The following is a 20456-nucleotide window of genomic DNA, read 5'->3' as shown; positions in this document are numbered from 1 at the left end:
GCAGTGCATGGGCTTCTCGTTGCGGTGGCTTCTCTTGCTGCGGAGCACGGGCTCTAGGCGCGTGGGCTTCAGTAGTTGTGGCACGCGGCCTCAGTAGTTGTGGCACGTGGGCTCAGTAGTTGTGGCTTGCGGGCTCTAGAGCGCAAGCTCAGTAGTTGTGGCGCACGGGCTTAGTTGCGCCGCGGCATGTGGGATCTTCCTGGCCCAGGGCTCAAACCCATGTCGCCTGCATTGGCAGGAGGGTTCTTAACCACTGCACCACCAGGGAAGCCTCTAGGTCTAATTTTAAAACGCAGATTCAGTCAACCAAAGGAAGTAGTCAGGACCCAAAGAGAAGTAGGCCTGTGTTTCCAAGGGAGTTGAGGAGGGCTGCCCAGCGTGCAGAGACCATGCAGCTGCCCCAAGGATGGTCAACTTTCCTCCGCAAAGTAGCTCGTTCTGAGAGGGAGCAGACACAGCACGGTGCACTGTCGGCCTGGACTTGACTAATGGGGCGTGTAGCCATGAAGGAAATAACTAGATTAATTTAGAGTTTAAAGATAGAGTATGGAACAAGGGGCAGAGTTGGAAATGGGCATGCAATTGAGGGGAAGAGACTAAAAATCGTCTGAGAGCTGTGGGCCTGGGAGCTGTGGCCTGGGTGCTGTGGGCCTGGGAGCTGTGGCTCAGGTGCCCAGGTTGACCGTCTCTGTTCCCCCTCCGCAGTACCAGGTGGAGCCTACCCAGCTGGTGACCCGGCAGCTGCAGGTGTCTGTGTGGCACCTGGGCACGCTCACCCGGAGGGTGTTTCTTGGAGAAGTGATCATCCCTCTGGCCACGTGGGACTTTGAGGACCGCACGACCCAGTCTGCCTGCTGGTATCCACTCCAGGCCAAGGTGATGTCTGCTTTGGGTGATGTCTGGGCAGCCCCTACCCCCATCCCACCACGAGAACCAAAACCACTTTTCAAAGGGGATCCAAGGAGAGAAAACCCATCTGGGCAGCCTGGGACCCAGGACCCAGTGCACACCTGCCAGCCTGTGACTCTGCAGTAGGAGCTTCCGGGGAGCAGAGGCTCATGGCCGGGCCCCGGGGGGGGCGGGGCTGGGGGGGGGGTTGGCTGGGGGACTCTTACCTGCTCAGGTTTGTTCAAGGTCCCAAATAGTCCCACCCCCAGTGTGGCCCCGACATAAGCAGGGACCCGGCCTGGTGGGTCCACGCGCTTCTGGGGGACTCTTACCTGCTCAGGTTTGTTCAAGGTCCCAAATAGTCCCACCCCCAGTGTGGCCCCGACATAAGCAGGGACCCGGCCTGGTGGGTCCACGCGCTTCCCAGCATTCAGGGTCACTTACTGCCAGCGGGGGAGGCCTTGACCTTCTTGGGCCAAAGTCTACACCTGGGGCCAGCAGGCTGCCCTGCTGGTGGGACCCGCCTCAGACTGCGCGCTCTCGTGTGTTGTATCTTCACTCCCAACCAAGCAGCGTTCCCCAAACGGTAACGGGTGAGAATGACTGGACCCAGTGACCTCAGGAAGGCAGGGCCAGGGGTTCCGTGTCGGATAGGCTGGGAGAGCAGAGCTGGCTGGTGGCCACGCAGGTGAGAGGGAGAGGCAGGGGGGAAAGGGTAGCGCTTCTTGGGGCGGCTGCTTTGTGCATTTCTGTGCCAAGATCCAAGATGTGAGATTGTGAAGGGGGAGAAGATGTGGGCTCTGCCACCTCCTAAGAAATGGCAGCAGGGTGTGCAGTCCCACCAGCGAAAGCCTGGCAGCGAGGCTGAGTCTTTACGAGGGTCCCCCGTACCATCTTACCTCTGTTTTCCTCTCCCAAGCCAGGCAGGCTCTGATTCACAATGCCCCTCCTGAGAAGCGTCTCCGGTTTCTACAGGGTTAAGCCCGGGGCCTCCTGTCTCTTTTCTTGGTGGGGTCTGTGAGCCCGCACACACACCCTCCGCGCACACACCCTCCGGTGCCCTGAGCTTCCTCTTCTCAGAACCCGAGCCCGTCTTCAGAACTCCACTTGGGAACATCCACTTGGATATTCTTTCTGCAGTCTAAGTTCTGCCCAAGACGGTCCTTAAATCCCACCTCCTCCATGAAGGCTTTCCTGATTTTCCCTGCCAGATGTGGTCTCCCCTGCATCCGAGGGGCCCTTCCCACCTTCTCCCCACAGGACCCCTTACTCGGGTCGAGGCAGGCTGCCACCAAGGCTGGTCACCTTTGGATAAGCAGGCGAGGAACAGAAATCACCAGACTGAAAGGTGTCCCTCCTAATCCCAGCTAATAGGGAGTGACAGCCCACGCTGGATAGGGGCGGAGGGCCCACTCACGGGCCTGCCCCTTCGGTCCTGACAGGAGGGAACCATGGGGATGCTGAGGGGGAAGCCTGCTCCTCCCTGCTGGTGGGACCGGACAAATCTAGACATGTCCCAGCATCACCCCGCTGGGTGAAATGTTGATGGGGTCACGGTCACCCTCTCCAAGCCCTTCCTTTGCTCACTTTCTGGCAGAAATCCCTCGCGACCAGAGAAGCCACCTGGGTCCTCAGTGTGGGTTCTGGGGTGGGCGGGGCCGACTCAGCAGCCGGGGGAGCCCCTCGCCGGGGGCACCGAGCCCCGGACCCCGCGGTTTCCCGTGCCTGCCGCAGTCCCTGGCACGGACGGGTAGCTCGAACCTTTACTAACCTGGGTGGAATCGATGTGGGCTTGTTTTACTTGTTCAGCTCCGGGTTGTGCCCAGGCTTCCTTAAGGCCAATCCCATGGGGACGTGCCAGGGCCTCGGGGCCCCTCTGCTTCCTCGGCTCATCTGCCTCTGGTGGGCTGCGTCTGCCAGGGTGGCAGAGCTGGGGCTGGTGAGGGTAGGAGTGAAACGTCCCCAAACGGAAGGAAGCCCAGCCCTGCCACAGGTGTGCCCACACCACCGGGGCTCCCAGAGGCTTGGCAGGGGGAGGTTGGAAGGGGATGCTCATGGACAGAGCTGAGGCAGTGAGAGAAGCCCAGGAGATTCTGGCTCTGGGGAATCCTCTCTTCCCACAGGCAGAGAAAGATGAAGACAGCGTCCCCAAGAATAACGGAGAACTTGTGGTCCGGGCCAAACTGGTCTTCCCTGCAGGGCCCGGAAAGCTCCAGGAGGCTCAAGAAGGTGGGTGGCCTCCAGCCCCACAAACGTTTGTCTGTCACTGTCCTCAGAGCCTGGGCAGTTTCCCAGCGTTTCCTCCCATCGCCCCCGATCCCACGAGCTCCAATAACTCCCACCCAACCCGCGAAGCCCAGCCCGGGAGGCGGGTTCTCTGGAAGCCTCGGCTCGGAAGGGAAAGGAACGACCAAAGCCAGGCCGCGGTGCCTGCTTTACGGGCTCCTAGGACACCTGCCCCGAGGCTTTCCTCCCAGGGGGCCGGCTTGCCTGGCCTGCCTGGGCCAACAGTCCCGCTGGGGCCCCCCTCGCAGACTGACCACCTGCGTGACGGCCGGGAGTTGGTCCCCAACTCCAGGTTCAGGCGCCTGCAAGGCTCCGAGTGACCGGCTCCCTGCTCCTGGGCCACGTGAGCAGCAGCTGCATGGCAGGATCAGGGTCCTCAAGGAGCTTCAGGAGACGTCACCGACTCATAACGTGGGGCACGTGGAAAAGACGAGGGTGGAGAGTGAAGACGGGAGGAGGGGCAGTTCCGCGAAGTGACTCGTGACTTCCTGTCTGCCCAAAGAGGGGGTTCTGCTGCCGGGCTCACAGGGCCCCAGCAGGCCAGCAGCACACCCCGCCGTGGTCCACGGGAGCCCCCGTCAGCAGAGGTCTCTTCCCCAACCTGCTGGCCACAGCTGGCTCGCGCCCCTGCTGCCGCCTCTCCTTGGCCCCTTGTTACTCTCGGCAGCTTCTGGTTCCCTGGATTTTAAGTCCTTCCCCGCTGCCGCCATGCTGCCCGTGCAGTGGTGCATGTGCTCCTCTGCCCGCGAGCTCTCGGGATCTGAGGGCTGCAGCCCACCCTCTGGTTAAGCTGCCAGTCTGGGTTGGTGCCACTGCAGGCCGCAGAAGTAGCGCTGATGGTGAATGCCAGCTTTCCTTCCAGGGACGGGAGACGAGCCATCACGTAACGGTCAGCTCTGTTTGGTAGTGCTGCGAGCCCAGAATCTACCTGTGCGCTCAGATGGTACCTTAAACTCATTTGTTAAGGGGTAAGTATTACATTTAATCAAATATGATTTACTGATGATGTATCACACATATGGCATAGTCTCTGTAAGGGAACACCAAAACGTATCAGCCGTTTTAAACTTACTTTAGCTTGCCTGTGAAAATCTGACATAATGCGTGTTAAAGACGCGTTTCCAAGAATTCATGGGACTTGGGAGTGCTGAGGCTGGCTTTGGAATACCACATTGTAAACTAAACCCAAATCTTGTCAGTCCTTGTGACATCAGTAACTCAGCCCTAGGGACTGAGTGGAGAGCAAGTGGAAGGCAGTGTGGTTGCTAAATATTTCTTTAGCTTAACCTCTCCTCTTGGATCAACAGTAAGACGGATGACTGCGTGCTTCATTCTTACTCACTTCGGGTGTAATGGTGTCTCCAAAAGTAAAGCAAACGCCATTAATAAGTATACAGAATTGCTAAATCCCCAGTCAGTGACATAATGGAAAAATGATGGCTTACCTCATCCACACAGAACTGAGTTCATCTCCTAAGCCTTCCTTCCACTTATCTGTACGGCCCTGAGCAAGTGACTTAGCCCTTCTGCATTTATTTTCCTGAGAGCAGGGCAAAGGAGACAACGTGTGTGCGGAGTCCTGGTCCCTGGGTAGCAGGCCTGAGGAGCCTCGCTGTGGCCTGGTGGTCGTCACACCAAGGAGGCGGATTAAGACAAGGGCCACGTGGCCTCGAAGCCCGAAGTCCCCTTAACGGAGTACTCGGGACAGAATTCAGCTCTAAGAGGAATTTGGAACATCCTAGCGTGAGAGGCCGCGTGGCCGAATCGCACATTTCCCTCTTGTCCCTGCTCAGGATTTTTGTTCTGCAGTGGGTTTAGCGCTTCTCTGAGCACCTAGGCTCACTGATGAGCAGGTGCCAACAGAGAGAGGGGGCCGCGTGGTGGGCGGAGCTTACAGGCTTTGAATCTATTTCCTCGTGCAGCTGTCTCACTCTGCCAGACCAGCAGAGGTTGAGACTGAAGTCCCCCGTCCTGAAGAAGCAAGCCTGTCCCCAGTGGAAGTACGCCTTCGTTTTCAAAGGGGTCACCCCTTCTCAGCTGAGGCAGTCCACCCTGGAATTAACCGTCTGGGACCAGGCCACCTTCGGTGTGAACGACCGCTTGCTGGGAGGCGCCAGGCTTGGTTCCAGTGAGTCTGAGATATCTCTAAGGCCCAAGCTGCATCGGTGATCCTTAGTCACTGTCCCACCTCCACGGCTACCATGAAAAGAAAAAGTGTTTCCATGATGGCAGGTGGCTTTACTGGCTGTGAAACTGCCTGACGCATCGTAAACGGAAATTACTTAGTTCTAGCTTTTACTTTACAACTGAGCGGTAATACAGCAAAACATTTCAACGATTTAAATGAGATTTAGCTCTGCTAAAGAAACAAAAATTCAAGGTCTCAAAATGGGCTGGGCACAGCATTTGCTTTTGTTTTTGGCCGTCAATCATAAAAGGATTATTTTCTTACAGGAGAATATCTTCTTAACCCAAACAACTGGCAATTCAGAAAGTATTTCATTAATAGAGGGACTAGAGGGTGACGCTTTTCAGTGTCGCTCAGCAGAAGTGCTGCTGGCTTTTTGTGGGGGTGGGGGGGCAGCAGGGCCCCCCAAACACTGTCACAACCAAAACACCCGCACACATTCCCAGAGCCTCCGAGACCACTGAAGAGAAACGAGACTCGCTGTTAAATTACAATTTGTTTAAAAAGGAACACTGTCCAAAGAACACCCTTTCCTCTAAGGAACTCCTCTCCTTAACTGTGGCGGGGCACATTTGTTCTGGTGAAAAGTTACTGTATACTTTGCTGCTGGTCCTTTTTAAAACTGCGAAAGGACGGCGCGTGTCCCCTGGCTGCCATCACTAATCTGTCCCTTTGCTCACACACAGGGGAAGAGCCAGCGGGCGGCGCAGACTCGTGCTCACAATCAAAGCTCCAGTGGCAGAAAGTGCTCTCCAGCCCCAACCTGTGGACAGACATGACCCTCACCCTGCACTGACCGGAGGCTCCGGGCGCAGCGGGGTTTCAGGTGCCAGGGCCTGATGGTCGGCTGCGGGGCTGGGCGTCCGGGTGCGGGTACGGGTACGGGGGTGGAGGGTGGCGAAGGGCCCTGGGGAGTGTGAGCTCTCCCCGTCTACAGCCGTCCTGCGGCTGAGACGTTCTTCCACATTCCTGTGTGTATCTAGTCGGCACCATCATCGATGCTACATTAGTTAGGTCTCAGGTTGGTTATCTGTGCTTTGAGAGATGTGGAAAATGACCCGATTTCAATAAATGTTCAACAGTTACCCTGGTCTCCCTGTGCTTACCAAATAGCAAAAATTATGACCTTGTTATGTGCGTTTCAAAGGGAAAAGAAGGACGTGGTGGGCAGTCAATTCCTACCATTTCCGCCGTGGAAAACCGTTTCTGGAGGAGGTCAGCCGTCCCCACGGGGTGCTGAGGGATGCCCGTTTCCGGTGGGTCAGCGCTAAGGTCACCCGAGGGCTGCCCAGCCCCACACAGCGCGGCTGCCAGGCTGCGCGGGCGCTGAGTCCGAGAAGGGCTGCTCCAGCAGCACCTGCCCAGAGACGCCTGCCGCCGCATCCCGCAGGCCTTTGGGTTCATCCTCACAGGACACCTGAAAGGAAAAGGACCGAGCAGAGCGTGGAAAGGCAGGACGCGAGTGAGCAGAAGTGGCACCGACGGACACCTGCCGCCTTTTCAAGGACGTGGTCGAGAAGGGAAGGAGGTCGGAACAGGTTGTGCTTGTGGAGGGACCGAGATGCTGACCGGGTCAGAAGGGCCCTCAGGGCTGGAGTCTGAATTATCAGAACAGCCTGCGAGTCATTTTCCAAACAAGCAGCTCTGATAGAAAATTCAAATTGCGCGTAGTCGATTACATGCACAAGGAACGCTTAAAAGTAAAAAGCCATTTTCCCAGATGAGATTACAACAGTTAATCAGCTTCACTGCTGCCCTCAGGTCACATCAGATTAAGTGCTATGGTTACGTGGTTTTTAATATGTAATTTTTATTATTCTGTAAAAGGTAACAAAATATACAGAATGAAGCTTTCCCTTTTTTAAACTAATGTTACAAACCCATCTCATCACTTACATATAAATACTGTACTCTACAGCTGATTATTTAGGTGTATAAGTCCAACAATGTAGCCCTCTAGCTGTTAAGCATAAAAAAGAAAGAAAAAAAATTATCCTGAGTGATCGAATGATCACAGGATTTCATCAACTGAACTGAAGGCCTGGAGGAAGGATATCGTGTGTGCAAGTGTGTGTGAGAGAGTACTTCGGACTTTTCAAAAATTTCATCCTTCAAAAACCAAATATACAAAGATGCATCCTTCATAGAAATCAACAAGAAATCAATTTCAGCTAATTTCAAATAGAAAAAAGTATGGCACAGAATAAGCCACGATGTGGCTTTTATCACACATGCCAGCACGGAGTTAGTTATTCAGACAGTACAGGCATCTTAACTGATTCAGCCCTGCTCCAAGCATAAAACAGGAAGTGATTCAATGATAATAAAAATAAAAATCAGGCCTGTTTGGCACTATGATACAGTTGGGAAAAATAAACTCCCAGCCCTAGAACATTCCCACTGAAATAACTACTCTCTTTTTAAAGGGCCTGGAGGACGATGAGGGCTGTAGGTCTCGAGAACGATCAATACAAGTACACGTTAGGAGTCGGCCAGCGGCCCTCTCACTCCGCCGAGCCCGGGCGGCGGCGCCCTTCACATGGCCTCGAACTCGTCGATGCGCTGCTTGGTGTTGCCCTGGCGGATCTGACGCAGCGTCTTGTACTTGTCCCGGCCTTGCCTCATGTTCTCGTTGTGGATGATGTCATTGTGGGTCCGCTTGTTCTCGTCTCTGGCCTGGGACAGCTCGCTGGTCAGAGTCTGCAACGCGAAGCAGCCTCGGTCAGCTCGCGGCCCCACACAGAGCCAGCCCCCCCCCCCCCCCCGCTCCGTGGGGAAAGCGGCCCCGCACCCATCCCGCTCACCCTCAGCTGCCGCTGCACGCGCTCGTTCTTCTCGGCCTCGGTAATGCGCTTCTCCTCGTTGCGGTCGTCCAGGATGCCCTCACTGGACAGCTCGGCGCTGTAGCCTGTGTACTCCGTGCCCTCCTCCTGCGGGTTCTCCTGGACATGGTAGTTAACGGGCTCGTACACTGGGGGCGGAGGCGGCGGGGGCGCGGTCATCACCAGGTGCAGCTCCTCCTTGGTCTTCACCAGGTCATCCTGGGCTTCTTTGGCCTTTGAAGGCAGATTAATGGACAGCTGAGAACCTTTCACGGGGAACCTCGCGTTTGGACCATTTTCTTAAGAGCCGCCTTTGCTCTACAAGAAGGCCACCGTCCGTGCTAAGAGAAGAAGGATTCCGCTCCCTCCCCCCACTCCCTTCTCCTGGGGGCTGGAGATGCGCCTGGCCTGAAGCAGCACGGAGCACAGGCGCCAGGAATGTGGCTGAGCAGGTGGCCCTGGTCTGTGCAGCCTCTTCCAGGTCTGCGGACCCGGATCCCCTGAGCAGGTATCAGCTGTGCCCACGGCACCAAGAGAAACTGTCACACCAGGTCTTGACATTTTTCTAAGTGCTGTAACTTCTTTATGTCTGTAGTCCTTGTATATGTTCACTGCATATACTTTTGAAAAAACTGTCGAAGAAGCAAACCCTCCAGCCACTGAGGAGCACTCCAGCATGCTGGTGTTCGGTTTGTTCTTCCCCTGCGCGGCGCCGCTATCAAGCCCCTCCCGGCCTGCCAGCCCCCAGCTCAAGCCCTTCTTACCTGCCACCCAGTAGTCCTTCCAGCAACTCCTGGGGGTCCGCACCCTCAACCCCGCCCACCTCGTCACCATCCTGACCCCGAGACGCGCTTAGCTTGTTCCCGTTTTGTAACCAGTTCCTCATTTAATGCTTTGTAAGGAGCACTTGCTCCGAAAACGTAAGGACTGAAGTGTTCTGCACACAGCTAGAGTAGGGGGATGGGGCGGGGGTGAAGACCCATGAGGGGGAGGTGCCGGCCATCCCCAGAAGGGACCACCGCGGAGGGGGAAGCGTTGGAAAGAGCTGGGGAGGGGAGAGGAGCCCCACGGCCTGGCCATGGTCTACACTCTGAACCCGACCCACAGCACGGTCCCGGTACGCAAGGGGGCTCCCAGATGGAGACAGGCGCCCCTGACGCCGGAACCAACGCGGTTCTCACGATGACAGCGAAAACTGACTAAACCCCTGGGGGTCCTTACGAGTCGGGTATTGCTCGTCCCGACCTGCAAGGAAACCGAGCCTCAGAGGCGAGGCCGCCGGCCCGGCAGAGCCCGGAGACCCCCAGGATCCAGGTCTTCCCACGCGCGGACCGGCGCTGGGAGCGGCAGGAGGGCTCCGCGCAGGGACCACGGCCGCGGCTGGGGACACCCGCGTAATCCCACACAAAGCTAGTTCCTGATGGGGGGCTCCGCGCAGGGGCCGCGGCTGGGGACACCCGCGTAATCCCACACAAAGCTAGTTCCTGATGGGGGGCTCCGCGCAGGGACCACGGCCGCGGCTGGGGACACCCGCGTAATCCCACACAAAGCTAGTTCCTGATGGGGGGCTCCGCGCAGGGGCCGCGGCTGGGGACACCCGCGTAATCCCACACTAAGCTAGTTCCTGATGGGGGGCTCCGCGCAGGGACCACGGCCGCGGCTGGGGACACCCGCGTAATCCCACACTAAGCTAGTTCCTGATGGGGGGCTCCGCGCAGGGGCCGCGGCTGGGGACACCCGCGTAATCCCACACTAAGCTAGTTCCTGATGGGGGGCTCCGCGCAGGGGCCGCGGCTGGGGACACCCGCGTAATCCCACACAAAGCTAGTTCCTGATGGGGGGCTCCGCGCAGGGACCACGGCCGCGGCTGGGGACACCCGTGTAATCCCACACAAAGCTAGTTCCTGATGGGGGGCTCCGCGCAGGGGCCGCGGCTGGGGACACCCGCGTAATCCCACACAAAGCTAGTTCCTGATGGGGGGCTCCGCGCAGGGACCACGGCCGCGGCTGGGGACACCCGCGTAATCCCACACAAAGCTAGTTCCTGATGGGGGGCTCCGCGCAGGGGCCGCGGCTGGGGACACCCGCGTAATCCCACACTAAGCTAGTTCCTGATGGGGGGCTCCGCGCAGGGGCCGCGGCTGGGGACACCCGCGTAATCCCACACTAAGCTAGTTCCTGATGGGGGGCTCCGCGCAGGGGCCGCGGCTGGGGACACCCGCGTAATCCCACACAAAGCTAGTTCCTGATGGGGGGCTCCGCGCAGGGACCACGGCCGCGGCTGGGGACACCCGCGTAATCCCACACAAAGCTAGTTCCTGATGGGGGGCTCCGCGCAGGGGCCGCGGCTGGGGACACCCGCGTAATCCCACACAAAGCTAGTTCCTGATGGGGGGCTCCGCGCAGGGGCCGCGGCTGGGGACACCCGCGTAATCCCACACAAAGCTAGTTCCTGATGGGGGGCTCCGCGCAGGGGCCGCGGCTGGGGACACCCGCGTAATCCCACACAAAGCTAGTTCCTGATGGGGGGCTCCGCGCAGGGGCCGCGGCTGGGGACACCCGCGTAATCCCACACTAAGCTAGTTCCTGATGGGGGGCTCCGCGCAGGGACCACGGCCGCGGCTGGGGACACCCGCGTAATCCCACACTAAGCTAGTTCCTGATGGGGGGCTCCGCGCAGGGGCCGCGGCTGGGGACACCCGCGTAATCCCACACTAAGCTAGTTCCTGATGGGGGGCTCCGCGCAGGGGCCGCGGCTGGGGACACCCGCGTAATCCCACACTAAGCTAGTTCCTGATGGGGGGCTCCGCGCAGGGGCCGCGGCTGGGGACACCCGCGTAATCCCACACTAAGCTAGTTCCTGATGGGGGGCTCCGCGCAGGGGCCGCGGCTGGGGACACCCGCGTAATCCCACACTAAGCTAGTTCCTGATGGGGGCAGCCAGAGCTCGGTGAGCAAGTGGCTCTCGTCCCCCTGCTGCCCACCCACCGCGTCCTCGCCAGCGCTCACCCGGAGCTGCCACTCCTCCACCTCGTCCTCCTTGCGCCGCCGCGCCTCCTCCAGGAGGGCGATCTTGGCGGTGTGCTCGGCGAGTTCCGTGGCCTGGGAAAGGGGCCGGAGCCAAGGTGATTTCCGGGACGCGCTCGGCAGGCGCCACTCGCGAACGGAGGGCCACGTGTTCTGGTACATGGCCGCGTCCCCGTCCAGCGGTTTCCACCCGCCGCCCGAGGGCCAACCACCGCTGGGCCCCCTCCCCACGGGCCACCCTACACCCTCAGGCAGGTCACCTTACAGCCCCAATACCAATTATTATAAGGCGGGTGTCACTTTTTCAATCCCCAGAGGCGGCCTCTCTGTAACTGAGCACCTTGTGGCCGCGCCCCCTACCAGCTGCTCCTGGCTCTTGATCTGATCCGCCGCCTGCCTCTCCAGCTCGTCCTTGGCGTGCAGAGCGGCCAGGCGCTCGGCCTCCAGGCGCTCGGCCTCCTCCTGCGCCCGCTTCCTCTCCTCCTCCAGCTTCAGGGCTCGCTGGATCTGGTCCGAGAGCTCTAGACACAGCGCAGAACCAGAGCTGCTCAAGGCTCCTGCCAGGGACCCTGCAGTCTTGCCCCGAATTCCCACCCAGAGGGGACCGGATGGGACACGAGCGTGAACACACCAACGCTGCAAAGCGGTGGACCGAGTTCCACGGTGCCGGGACCTCTTCTCCCCGGGACACTGAAGGGAACGCTCACGGTGGTGAAACTGCCCTCCCCCGGCCAGGCCCTGGCCGCACCCTCGTTGCGCTGCTCTCCCCAGAAACTCAGCATCTGCACCGCTCACCTGGGTTTCAGCTTATAGCGGGGGAGATGCAGCACATCTCCGGAGACCGCAGGCCAAGCATTCTATCTCATGGAACCTTAACATCCACATCAGAAACGGGGGATAATTCAGCCCTCCCCTCACAGGCCTGGGGGCAATTCAAAGGATTACTGTGCATAAAGCATTCGGCACAGAACCCACACAGGCGTTAATAAAATACAGAATTATTTTCTACAACCGTTTTATCACGTCTCTTCTGCAAGTCTCTACTTCGGGTGTGTGCTTAACTGGGATGTGTGTCCTTGGGACGGGGTTCCCTCCTGGTTGGCGTGTGCCGACCGTCGGCCCTGCCGTCCCAGCCCCCCGGGGCGGAGGCCCCGCCCACCTTTCTCAGCCTTCCTGGTCTTCTCCGCGTAGTCCTGGAGCCTGAGCATCAGCTCTTCCTTCTCACGCATCATCTGCTCTTTCTCTCTCTCCACGGTTTCTCTCCTTTTCTTCTCGGTTTCCAACTGCTGCCTGTTTCCGGGAGGGGAATCGGTGGTGGCACAGGAGGCTCAGACTCCGCACAGCGGCCTGGTCATCCCAGCCCAGGCACATGAGGGGCAGCTGCGTCTTGGTTACCGGCCGTCCCCAGCGTCCAGTCCAGGCCCTGGGCCCGTCCATCCAGCAGAGGACACTGGTGACAGCACTGACCCCAGGTGCCCTGACTGCTCTCCACCTCGGGCTCTGCCCTGCCCACAGCAAGACAGCTCCGAGGGCTGAGCTGCGGCCCTGCAAACTGTGATCCGCCGGCCCTTCTGCGGGGAGCAGCGCAGACACGGCTGCCCGTCCCCGTGCCCGGGAGAACACGCCCCGACCGGCCCTCCTGCCACCGCCCGCCCCTGCTCACCGCTCCAGCTGCTTCTGCTGCTTCTCCTCCCGGGCCTGGGCCTTCATCTGCTGCACCTCAATGGTGTCGGGCTTCCTGCGGCGCATGTACAGCTCGTGGTTCCCCATGCACAGCTGCAGGATCCGCTTGTTAATTCGCAGGCGGGGGGCATAGAACACGAAGTCCTGCAGAAGAGAACAGGGCAGACTGCGACAAGGGGAACGCCTTCCTTTGGCTTTCTTCTTCCAAACCCGACCTCACCCACTTCTGGATACCTCTTCGAAAAGGACAAACGTAGCAGAGAGTACGGGCCAGAAAGGGGGTTCAAGGTAAAGCCACTGACCCTGAATGACAGACAGATGTTCCTGGTGCCGCGGGGCGCACGTTCTGCAGGACAAGCAGAGGGGGTGTGCGTGCTGAACCTCACGGCTGGACCACAAAGCTGCTCCGGGCCCAGCCCCCCCGGCCTTCAGGCTAACATCCTCGTCCGGCCTCTCCAGCCCCACAGCCCTGTCCGTCCCCGGTTCCTGCCCGCACAGCACAGCCTCTCCTACTTCACTGAGCTTCCGTCTCCTCCGTCTCAGCCTTTCGCCTCCCATGCTGCTACCAGCGCACCGCTAGGGTCACCGGCGGAACTTTGATGCCAGCCCGTCAGCTCCAGGACCAGGTGCAAACGCCCTGGGCTGGCGCACGTGAAGGCCTTCCGGCCCTGACCCACCCCTTGTTCACCTAAACTGCACTCTTTCACACCGTGAGCACATCCGCACACAGTCCCTCCTACTTGGCATGTCATGTCCAATCCCACACACCCGAGGCCACAGCACTTCCACGAGATCTCTCCTCCTCCACGGCTGTCACTTCTGTGCCCCCCGCACCTGATGGAGAGGTCAGCTGCGGCGTTGCTGGTGCCTTGCCCCGCTGGCTTGTTCCGCTCTCTCTCCCCCAACAGATAGTCAGCTCCCTGGAGAGCTGGGCCACGTTCATTCATCTCTGCGTTCCCAGGACCAGACCAATGTGCCCAGGGAACAACTATCTGCTGGTGACTGACAGTTCCCGCGGCACTGTCGCATCTGACCCCGTGATACTGGGCGAGTCGCTCCGTCACTCTGACCCTCAGCATCTTCAGCTACAATTAACGGTCTTGTGAGGATTAACTCAGAAAATGTTCACAAGGACTTACAAAGGCGTCTGGCACAATGAAAGCTGCCTCAGACTTCGGGCTGTCTTACAAAACCGCTACTGGAAAGCCGCCTTTTTTTTTTTTTTGCCGTACGCGGGCCTCTCCCGCTGCGGGGCACAGGCTTCGGACGCACAGGCTCAGCGGCCACGGCTCACGGGCCAGGGAAGCCCTGGAAAGCCTTCTTAAAAACAAGAATAAAATCACAGCATCCAAGAGCTTCATGACTTGTGACCACACGAGTCCGGGACACGGATGACACAGGGTCTTGTTTCCTAGCTCCTGATTACCCCTGTAATTAACAGAGGCGACAGAGGAGCAGTATAGTTTAGAAACTCTTGCTAAAAGCTACTGGAGGGCTTCCCCGGTGGCGCAGTGGTTGAGAGTCCACCTGCCGATGCAGGGGACGCGGGTTCGTGCCCCGGTCCGGGAAGATCCCACATGCCGCGGAGCGCCTGGGGCCCGTGAGCCGTGGCCGCTGAGCCTGCGCGTCCGGAGCCTGTGCTCCGCAACGGGAGAGGCCGCAACAGTGAGAGGCCCGCGTACGGCCAAAAAATATACATATATGGGAAAAGGCGCATCTGCTTCCTCTTCCCGCTTTCCTTTCTCTTCTGAGGCACAGGGCCCTGAGCACCCAGATGCCAACCACTGCGACAGGGACGGGGTGGCTGAGGCCAAGAAGCGGTGCCGTGTGTCCCAGGAGCACGCCGCGCGAGCTGAGCAACAGGCCCAGGAAGGGCCTGCTTAGTGCCTCAGTCTGGTACACCTGTCCAAAAATGCTAGGAGAGAGTAATGTCGAGCCTGAGAGCCCACGGACCTCCTGGGCGGAGGGGGGCTCTCCTTGGGGTTTCACACACTTGTTATTAAGTCATCAGGTTTCCGAAGGAGGTGTCTGCGGAGCTGGGAGAAGCGGGTATTTTTATTACCCACCTGTCTCCTATTACACAAAGAGAAAATAATCTCTTGCTACGGCTGCACAGCCATGCTACCCAAATGGGTCTTGACTGTGGTTCCTAAGTATTTGTAAAGAAACTCTAATTAGCACGAACTCCTCTTCAGAAAAACGTCACTTAAAAAATATCAAGGGTCAGAACTGCAGGTGACACTCCCCACAGCGTCCGGTCGCCCGAAGACAGGGCCTGTGAACACCAGAGAGAGCGAGAGCATCCACGGCTTCGCGGGAGGTGGAGGAGCCCTCGCGTGCCGCCTTGAAGGAGGCCACTTCCTGACTTCAAGTTAAAAACAAAAACTAGAAGCTTTTATTTAGAGATTTCTAAATCCACGTCTCCAGCCCAGGCCTCCTGATGAGACCTGGGGCAGGCCATCTTAGCTGGCAGAGAACGACGTCCTAAAAACCGAAACCAGGCATGAGGAAAGCGAACCCAAGTCCCCAAGGACACGGAGGAGGAAGGAGGGAAGCCCTGGCAAGCTGTCGGGTGAACACGGGAGCCCCGGGGCCGCCCTCTGCGCAGGCTGGGCAGGGCCCGCTGCTGTCACGTGCAGGTCTCCATCCTTCCGCCTCTCCCGTGGGGCAGGAACAAAAGGCCCATTCTCGAGTGGAGCCAGCTGTCTCGGCCCCGTGAGCCACCCAGGCAGGCACTGAGCAGCACAGGAGTCAAGATCACGGCCCCGGACGGCGGCACCCGCGTGGCCGGGGGCGGAAGCTGCCTGGCTGAGGTGCGGGGCCGGCGCTGAGCCGGGGGCTTTGCCCAGGGGACCGCCCTCCACGCAAGCTCAGGAATCCCTCCGCGGGAGTGGTGACGCGACCTTTCGGGTCTCCTTTTCTGTCTTCTACGTAAAGGCGTGAACTTGTACACGTGGTGTTCTACCGCCCCAGGCGCTAAGCCTGCCTGCGGCTGCGCAGAACAGCCCTGGGAGATGTGCGGGCCCCAAGGGACCCGTCCCCCCAGCCAGCCCCCACCATAAGGCACCCAAGCAGAGGACGCCTCCTCCGTGAGGCCCCCCCAGACCCACCCACCTGAGGCCATCGCCCACCCCACCTCTCATCTGCGTCCCCCGACCTGTCACTCAGTACAGCTGCACTGTTAAATTCTCTGCCACAAAGCACGTTACTTGTTTCGTTTGTCTTCACCCATCTCTTCACTGGCGTGTACACCTCACGGGGCGGGACCTGTCCTGTTCCGCCGTGCACACCATCCTAGTATCGCGCCTGACACGCGGCATGTGACCAGCAAATGTTTCTCTCTCCCTTTTTCCCCTTTCAGAGTGATGGCTTCACATAAAACCAGATTATAGCAAAAGTATACTCGGCTAATTCAACCAGATGTACCGCAACTGCCTTTGCCTGGGAGCTTGTGATTGTACAATATTCTTCAGCTTTTTGGAAGCTAAACTTAAACCAAATGTGAAAAAAAACATACAACTTAATTCTTAAACAGTCTACCCAGAATTCCTGCTTCTGTCACTTCTCAAAAAATGTTCTGAACAATCAGTAACGTCTCATGAACAGACAGTAGCCTACACAGGATCGCAGGATCTTCTCGCTCTGACTGCCCCATCTCACTGCCCACATAACACTGGTAACAAACACTACTACCCTCGGTTCACGGTGCTGCATACTAATGTGACCTGTTACCATGGAGCTGGAGAGCCTGTACTAAACGCTTGTTAATTTAAAATAGCTGTGCAACTGCCCATGGAGCAGGGGTCATGAGTTTGCAAACAGCAGGAACACGGAAAGTGTCTTTCAGTGAAGACGATACTTCTACACACAGCGTCCAGACCTCTGGTTTTCCCTTCCTCGGGACTAACCCCTCGTGGGAGGAGCAGCTGGACAGCAATGCCACACGCTGTCCCCTGAGCGTTAACCGTCACCATGCGGTGCCCAAGCCCTGGAGGGCTCCCAGACGTGCCTCTCTGAGCCGAACACTGTAACCAAGGAACCAAATTACATGAGACACCAAGTTCCTTCCGAACAGTAATTCTGGTAAAATTCACGACAGGCTCCAAGAAGGATAAGAATTTCTTCTAGTGGCAGTTTTTTAAAGAACAGATTTCCAATTAGAAAACGAATTCCTGGGCTTCCCTGGTGGCGCAGGGGTTAAGAATCCGCCTGCCAATGCAGGGGACACGGGTTCAATCCCTGGTCCGGGAAGATCCCGCATGCTGCGGAGCAACTAAGCCCGTGCGCCACAACTACTGAGCCTGCGCTCTATAGAGCCCGCGAGCCACAACTACTGAAGCCTGCGCGCCTAGAGCCCATGCTCCACAAGAAAAGCCACCGCAGTGAGAAGCCTGTGCACCGCAAAGAAGAGTAGCCCCCGCTCACCACAACTAGAGGAAGCCTGTGTGCAGCAATGAAGACCCAACGCAGCCAAAATTAAATAAATTAAAAAAAAATTTCCTCCATGTCTTTTCAAAACAAAAAACAAAACTCCTCACCCATTCCACCGCTCTACATTACGTATTGTCTTAATCTTTTGAGCAAACGCAGCTGAAAGTTTACATAATTTCCACAATGTACCGGTCTTTACAGCTATTAGCTAACAGTCGGTATTCAAATTCTAGGATATGACGTTCCTTTTCTAGCTAAGTCCTCCCAGGATGACTGCCCAACGGGCTCTTCTTTGTGAGGGGCCGTTTCCTATATCAGCACCGATGTGAAGGTGCCAGTGTGAAGTCCACCTGCGGGGCCCAGGGCAGTCAGAGGAAAACAAGGCGCAGTCCGTACCAGGAGGAGGGGGGGATGCGGGGGCCAGCAAGTCTGACATATCCTAACGTGGGTAAGTTGCAAGGACAGCTCACCAAGTCAAAGCCCGGCCCCGAGGCTTGACCGTCACAGTGCGTGCTCCAGGGGGTACCAGGGCAATGCTGCCGTGAGCACCCCACCCCAGGCCCACTGCCTGGAGGCAGGCTGGTTTTCCACACGAATATGAACATTTCACAAGCCCAGAAATGCAACACTTTGTGAAATGCTTATCATTTAGCAAAGGTCAATGACTCAGAACCGCCCTTTTCTTCATAAGGAATGAAGGCCATTTGGAAACTTAGATGACAAGAGTCAGCTGGCTGCTGACGGGTGGACCGCTGGGTTCCACCATAACCTCCTACTGCAATGCCCAGTGGCAGGGCCCAAGGGGACCTTAACCCTCCATGTAACCTACTGGGACTTCTTCCCCCCGCCCACACACACACAGGTAATTCTGAGTATCACCGGCTCCTTGTCACACAGAGAAATCTGACCTTTATCTTGGAAACGTATTTGGCTGCAAGATGAAAAACAGTAACCTGTAACTGTTATGAACTTACAGGAGCCTTCTTGTCGATGGGCTTAATGACAAACTTTTTGTCATTGAAAGAGATGTTCCTGATTTCGCTCCATGGGAAGCCAATCTTTGGGGTCAACCTAAGGTTAAAAAAAAAAGGTGAGAGAGTTAGATGGGTACTTGGATTGGCTAAGAAAGGTTTGTAAATCTATTCTTAATTTCTTTTAGTTTAATTTTAAAAAGTACAAAGCTAGCCCGAGAATCCTATTATGTAGTGTACATCATAACTGAGTGTATATCATAACTGAATAGTTGCTACCTGTGCTAGGTTAGCTGACAGGTGGGTGTCACTGAGGGTCAAGTTCTAGGAAGCCTTGATATGCTCCCACTGGCATTTGTCTTTCTCAGTTACTACGTCCAGTCACCCCGGCTTGTAATCTTGAGGTCAACTCTGATTCCTAACCGGGCACATCCTTTCATCCTTTGTTTGAAGTATCTCTCATGACCATCTTTTGCAATTCATTCCCACATCACCACCCTAATCCCACCTCTCACATGCCAGCAGCCTAACCAACCAAGTTCCTTCTGTTGCCTACAGAACCCTACTTCCAGTCTGCTTGTCTGACTAATGTCCCTTTTGGTCAATCCATTCCCCTCCTGAAAAATGTCAACACTGCCGCCCCAATACCCCACCCCCGGTTTCTACAGGATGAAATCCACAGTCCTTAACTTTGCATCCAACAGCCTTCTAACCTAGACCCAGCTGCCTGGTTCAGCCCATCCTTTCAACACAGGGTTCACTGCCGCCCCTCGCATGGAAGGGCCTCCCTCCTCCCTCCCCCACCACTCCCAGACGTGCACCATCAGGCCAGCTCACTCTCCCTTTCAGCCGCCTTTCCCCTCTCAGCCTTTCCCCTCTCAACCAACGTGCAGTCCCTTATGCTACACAAACTATTCTTGTTATTTAAATTACTGCATTATTATTTAGTTCTCTGAAAACCAGGCAGGTGAGCAGTCTGATGACAAAGACCACACCTTCTGTTTCCTGTACATGCTACACCCAGGGCAGCTATTCACCAGTGGAAAAGGAAAGGGCTGGTATGGTTCAAGTCCAAGGTTTCCTTACAGTGTTGTTGTCTGTTTCTCCCTTCAGAAAACTGTTAGCATTTGCTTAATATATTAGGTGCTCTAATGTTGGATGCATGTATATTCACAATTGTTATATCTTCTTGATGAGCTGAGGGCTTGGTATACGGATTCTGCCCCTCTAGTTCTCATCTTGGTGATGCATGCTCTCCTGGCTGGTCAGACACCTTCCCATGTCATCCTCCAAGTTCCAAGAGAGCTCTCAGATCACACACCCTAACAGTAGCCCCACTACTGTCCTACTTAATCACTACTAGTCCACTACTGGCCGAAACTCCGGATTTTTAATTAGCATTTCTGGGAAAGCTTATGGTATGACTTCAAGACCACATTGCTCTACTTACCTCATAATTTCCACCCTCTTCTTCATCTCCTCCACCCTATTCTTTCAACACATTTACCATGGATGCCATTCCAGAAGCAACCTTTCAGAGATGCTGCCATGAAAAACGGTCCTTACCATGAGCCATAGAAACTTCCCGTTTAGAAAAGAGCAGGAGTGGAGAGGACTCTACTGCCTACCGACATGTTTAAATAAAAACTGATGGGCAATGTAGGTCCTGTTATGACAACACAAGCCAGGTCAAGGCAGTGGGCATGGCCTCTGAAGGCCAGGAGTGGGCACCTAAGCCCGACAGGCTTCTGGGACCCAACAGTCAGGGCACTGGCCAGGCTGTGGTTCTAAATGTCCAATCTTTTTTTTTTTTTTTTTTTTTTGCGGTACACGGGCCTCTCACTGTTGCGGCCTCTCCCGTTGCAGAGCACAGGCTCCGGACGCGCAGGCTCAGCGGCCATGGCTCACGGGCCCAGCCGCTCCGCGGCATGTGGGATCCTCCCGGACCGGGGCACGAACCCGTGTCCCCTGCATCGGCAGGCAGACTCCCAACCACTGTGCCACCAGGGAAGCCCTCCAATCTTTTTGATATACATCCTTTTTTCAGTTTTGTCCTATAGGATCACCAATGCCCGTTGAAATACATCTGGTTAACATGCTTCACAGCACTCAAAAAAGCATGCAGGGAGTTTGTTCAGTTATTTTATCTCCCACTGTATA

General features: G+C 56.9%; 2 protein-coding genes across 4 annotated transcripts in view; one reads left to right on the top strand and one right to left on the bottom strand.

Moving 5' to 3' along the window:
* The window catches only part of SYTL3 (synaptotagmin like 3), a gene marked incomplete at its 5' end in the record, with an annotated part of 78364 nt that extends 72140 nt beyond the window's left edge, over positions 1-6224 (top strand). For all 3 annotated transcript variants that reach the window (XM_082855965.1, XM_082855966.1, XM_082855964.1), the window contains 5 exons: positions 706-876; positions 3012-3117; positions 4037-4142; positions 5097-5302; positions 6049-6224. In XM_082855965.1, the coding sequence (XP_082712091.1) occupies positions 706-876; positions 3012-3117; positions 4037-4142; positions 5097-5302; positions 6049-6158 (699 nt within the window). In that variant the 3' untranslated portion in view covers positions 6159-6224. The remainder of the gene's footprint in view (positions 1-705; positions 877-3011; positions 3118-4036; positions 4143-5096; positions 5303-6048) is intronic.
* Positions 6225-7152: 928 nt separating this feature from the next.
* EZR (ezrin) overlaps positions 7153-20456 on the bottom strand; it is a 50769-nt gene continuing 37465 nt past the window's right edge. The window contains exons 8-14 of the mRNA XM_082855871.1: positions 18300-18396; positions 12875-13038; positions 12371-12501; positions 11572-11732; positions 11194-11286; positions 8167-8418; positions 7153-8062 (exon numbers count right to left, since the gene is read on the bottom strand). Coding sequence (XP_082711997.1) covers positions 7898-8062; positions 8167-8418; positions 11194-11286; positions 11572-11732; positions 12371-12501; positions 12875-13038; positions 18300-18396 — 1063 coding nt within the window. The 3' untranslated portion in view covers positions 7153-7897. The remainder of the gene's footprint in view (positions 8063-8166; positions 8419-11193; positions 11287-11571; positions 11733-12370; positions 12502-12874; positions 13039-18299; positions 18397-20456) is intronic.

This window comes from Leucopleurus acutus (genome assembly GCF_964270905.1).
Source record: "Leucopleurus acutus genome assembly, chromosome: 15".
NCBI classification, from domain to species: Eukaryota; Metazoa; Chordata; class Mammalia; order Artiodactyla; family Delphinidae; genus Leucopleurus; species Leucopleurus acutus.
This window is presented reverse-complemented; position numbering and strand designations above follow the sequence as displayed.